This window comes from Aquila chrysaetos, chromosome 1 (genome assembly GCF_900496995.4).
Source record: "Aquila chrysaetos chrysaetos chromosome 1, bAquChr1.4, whole genome shotgun sequence".
Taxonomy (NCBI): domain Eukaryota; kingdom Metazoa; phylum Chordata; class Aves; order Accipitriformes; family Accipitridae; genus Aquila; species Aquila chrysaetos.
In genome coordinates this window covers 14,554,471-14,559,241 of record NC_044004.1, presented here as the reverse complement: position 1 = coordinate 14,559,241, position 4,771 = coordinate 14,554,471, and the positions used below count along the sequence as shown (strand labels likewise).

Here is a 4,771-nt window from a genome sequence, read left to right as displayed (position 1 = left end):
TACTAAGAAGAAAAACTGGCATACATCTAGCTTTAAGTAGAGCCATATAAAAGAGTTCATTTAAGTCAATCATTCCTATGAGCCTTGCTTTTATTCAAAAATTTTATTTTCTATACAGACTACCTTGCTTTTAAAATAATAGGGTTTGACTGTTAGTCACTCTAACATTCAAATAGGAATGTTAAAGTTTGAATACTTGTTGCAAACCTTTCAGGGTGATAAATGAAAGATAATAACCCCTTGATCAATGTAACTTTTATTTATTCATTTGGGAACATGGCAAGGATATCATAGGCAACAACGCCGCCTAGGAGAACATGGATTTCACATGAACTGTTTTGGCAGAAATACGCATTTAAATAATCATCCAAATCACCACCTCACTATTGCTATCTTTAAAAAACAACAACAACAACAACAACAAAAAAACCCCAACCAAACAAAACACAACAGAGAAAAAGAAACATAAGATCTGAACAAACAAACAGCCTAGAATTTTTTTCTATTTAACGTCTATGCCAGCCACATCTGTCCCTGATTTTAGAAGTTGCAATACTTAGCACTGACAATGGCACCTTTCATTTGCAAACACGTTATAAACATGAACTGACCGTAATTATACCACAATACCTCACCACAGCTAATCAACGCGACTGCCTGGTCCTCTCTCAGCCTGGGGAAGTGCTGAACTAAGTTTGTGCTGCCAGCTCCCTGTATGACAGCGTCTACACCTTGCAAAGTGCTACACAGAGAAGTGAGTTTAGCATGAAGTGACTGACCAAAATATAGCATAAAATCAAGCAGGTTTTTCCACTCAGCGCTAATATTTTGTTTTATAATCCAAGAAGAACTGACCGGGGCAGGATGCAATTTAATGTAAACCATTTGGAGTGAAAGGTGTTATTTTGCCTAGAGAAATCTCCCCCTCGCAGTCCAGCTCACAGACAGAGTCAGTGGCAATCTCATGGTCAGGGGAGATCTGAGACATCCCATCAAAAGGGTCCTCGCGGTTTTCCTCACAGTCAACCACATTTGGGATCATGTTAACGTAAGCAGTCGCTATCTCCTTATGGAAAAGGGTGTCCTGGTTGTAAGAGATAAGCTCGTTGCTTATATTAACAGTCTCCACTGGAGTAGTAGAGCAAAACTGACCGCATCCCAGGAGGTTGGAGAAGACCTTTCTAAAGTCAGCATTGAAGGCGTAGATGATGGGGTTGAGAGAGGAGTTGGCCCAACCAAACCAGACGAAGATATTAAAGGTGGTCTCACTGACGCAGGGAAGGCCAGCGTGGGGGTCACTGGGTGGGCTCTCGCAGAAGGGAACCATGCAGTTCAAGATGAAGAATGGCAACCAGCAGCAGACAAAGACGCCCATGATGACGGAGAGAGTCTTCAACACCTTGGTCTCTTTCCTGATGGAGGACTTGAGGCTCGTGTGATGGTGGCAGTCGACATGGCTGCTCCGGCAGCTCTGCGCGTGCTCGGCTGCCCTCTCCAGGGAAGAGATACGACGAATCTGCACCTGGGCAATGCGGTAGATTCGAGTGTAGGTAACTATCATGATAGCCACCGGGATATAAAAACTGATCAAGGAGGAGGAAATAGCGTAAGTCCTGTTGAGGCTGGAGTCACAGCTCTCCGACGGTCCAGCGAGGGTATCGTTGCTGCCAGAGGTCCCATCAGAGGGTCTCATTGCTGCTAATGTCACCCACGTGGTGCTCATATCTTCCGCCCAGGTGGTGACAGCACCTGCTGCTGCCCAGCCAGCGCCAAATCCATCTCCGATATCACCAGCAGCAGCAACATCCCTGCCTTTGTGCCAGTTGAGCTGGACAGGGATGAAGGAGATGAGCACAGACAAAGCCCACGCCACGCCGATCATCACCAGAGCCAGCCGTTGGGTCATCTTCCTCTCATAGCGGAAGGGGCTGGAAATAGCCCAGTACCTGTCCACGCTAATCACGCACAGGTTCAGGATGGAGGCCGTGGAGCACATGATATCGAAGGCCACCCAGACGTTGCAGAAAGCCCCGAAGGGCCAGTACCCGGCCACCTCAGCCACCGCCTTCCAGGGCATGACCAGCAGAGCCACCAGCAGGTCCGAGACGGCCAGGGACACGATGAAGATGTTGGTGACCTTGCTCCTCAGGTGCCGGTAGCGGACGATGGCCGCGCACACCAGCACGTTCCCAAAGAGCGTCCAGAGGATGAGCAGAGCCAGCAGGCTGCCCGCCGCCACCTGCGCCGCCCCGGGGGCGCCCGCCGGGCCCCGCGCCCCGCCGGGGGGGGTCCCGCCGCCGGCGGCAGCGGCGGGCTCCGGCCGCCCCGCAGCATGGCTGGCGGCTCCCGCCGGCGGCGGGGCGGCGGCGGCGGCCGGGACGCGCCGAGCAGCAGCCAGCGCCGCCCCGCCGCCCGGCCCCATGGGGCCGCTGCCCCCCCGCCACCCCTGCCGGCTGCCCCCCTGCCCCGCCGCTCCGGCGGCCCCGCTCCGCGGCTCGCCGCGCACCGGGCTCCGCACTCCCTGTCGCGCCCTCCTCGCCGCCCTGCCCGCCCCGCTCGGGGCGCCCGCCCCGCGGCTCGGCGCGGCTCCCCCCGGGGCTCGGGGTCGCGAGCCCCCGCCGGCCCCGCTCGGCAGTTCGGCGCGCTCCCCCCGCTGGCGCTCTCCGGCCCGCGGGCCCGCGGTTCGGGTGCCCGCCCCGCGCCCTCTCTCTCGCTTGCGCTCCCCGCTCCGCGGCTCAGCGCGCACCCCCGGCTCGGGGTACCCGCTCCGCGGCTCGGCGCAGCTCCTCTCCTCCTGGGGGTACCCGCTCCGCGCCCGCTCCTCGAGGTGGCGGCTGCGGCCGCCTCCCGCCCGGCCCGGCGGCTCCGCCCGCCCCGCGCCCGCCGGGGCTCCCAGCGCGGCGGAGCGGCGCCCCCGCCACCGGCTCCCCGGGCCGGCCCGACCGCCCCCGCCGCCCTCTGAGCATGCTCCGCCGCCAGGGACGCCCCGGCCGGGGCAACGGGACGGGACGGGACGGGACGGGGCGGCGGGGGCGGCCGTCACCCTCGCCGTTTTTTGCAGCCGACGCCGGCTTTGCGCGGTGGTTCTGCGCAGCCGGAGGGAAGAGCGCCGGCCCACCGCGGGGAACGGGGACACGCTCCCCCCCCCCCGCCCCCCGCTGCCAGCATCCCCCGGGGAAGCGGGGCTGTCGGGGACGGGCACGGCCGCAGCGCGCTCGGCCTCTCGCTGGGAGCCGGCGGGGCTGAGAGGTGCCGCGGGGGGAGCGGGACGGGCTGGGTTTCTTCCGTAGGGATGGGGAACGTTGCCTAAATCGGTAGTTGTTCCAGAGGGTTCTGCTGGACCAACGAGATGCGTTACGGGCAAGAGTCCCGGCAAACGAAATCCGATTCTCTCCCTTTTCAGCTCTTTTACGGGATGAACCTTTCCTCTCGGTAGGGCTCCAGTGCAGCTAGAAAACGGAGTTACGGCCCGAAGCGGTACGTACAGGTGTGAGTGGTGTGCTGCTGGACTGGCCGTGCCCTAATGACAGGCCTGTGCTTTGGACAACATGCTTTAGTGATTTTTATCCAAAATGTTATGGATTTAGCTTCTCCAAAACTTAATTCTTTTTAAAAACCCTTGACAGAGATCAGACCCATTCTTGACTCAACAGCCTGTTTTGGCACTAAAAGGGCTGAGAAAGCCACTCTTCAGGGGCCTTCCAGCCGCTTCTCCGGGCAGATGGGCCAGCACGAGACTCACTATACCTTGCTGGACCTGCAGTGAGATGGAGGAAGATTAAGTGTTAGAGTTGCTAAATACAGAGTAATAAATAAATAAATAAATAAACTCTGCAACCTTTTAGGCAGTTTTCTAAAATTGTCACAAGAAAAACTGGAGCTTCACTTTAGCTCTCGCTTAAGAAATTGGCACTACTTTTCCACATTTAAGCAGAGTTATATTTAATATTGGAGGGAGAATTTAGCTTTTGTCACCACTGAATTCTAAACAGCATGACTAAAGCCGTGATGCTGAGGCAATGTGTTGCTTGCACAAACTCTGCTTTCCTAAGCAATACCTCCTACAATTTCTATAAACGAAGGACCGAAGAGCACAAGTATTTGTGCACGTGCCTGTTGAAGCTGCTAGTCCAGAAATGTGGATATTTTACGTAAAAAAGCAATGATCTAATTTGCTTGTTTAGCTTATATTCATCGCTTCACCAGTGTAGAGGTACGTGTGTATACATGCAAATCCATCAGCACAAATTATGTATATATAATATGGTAGCTATATGCATGTATGTATTTACATACATGCAATCAGTATGCATTAGCTATTTAAATAAACATATGTGTAGGTATCTGTCTGCTTAATAATAATAGTACCCCCAAAATAACATAGCCTGCTCGCAACTCAGCAGCACCATGCACACACTAGTGGCTTGGTACAAATTAGCACCAGTGTTGGAAGCGAAGATGCTGGGCTCTGGCTGGGAGCAGCGGAGGTGCGGGCGTACGTTATCTCCTGCCAGCTCTGCTGTGTGTGGTGGAGTCAGGCAGCGAGGAGGTGCAAGCAGCTGGCAAAGACGCCTTAACCCATTGAAACAAAAATTGTCAGAGCTCACTTGTCAGACAACTAAAGAATGAAATTTTACTATGCTTTCTACAGTACTGGCTGCAATAGGCGGACCCAAAGTAGTGAGGAGTTTCCAAAGTATCTCATTTATCGGCCAAGTGTTGCATTTGGCTGTCTGGCTCCTGCGTAACTCAGAATTTAGAGGATATAATA

At 54.8% G+C, this 4,771-nt stretch overlaps 1 protein-coding gene across 1 annotated transcript; it reads right to left on the bottom strand.

Annotated features, from left to right (window-relative positions):
* Positions 1 to 240: 240 nt before the first annotated feature.
* DRD5 (dopamine receptor D5) lies at positions 241 to 2,334 on the bottom strand. The gene is given in 2 exon segments (XM_030027465.2): positions 241 to 2,287; positions 2,290 to 2,334. Coding segments are annotated over 2 exon segments (1,461 nt in total). The 3' UTR covers positions 241 to 871.
* Between the last annotated feature and the right edge of the window lie 2,437 nt (positions 2,335 to 4,771).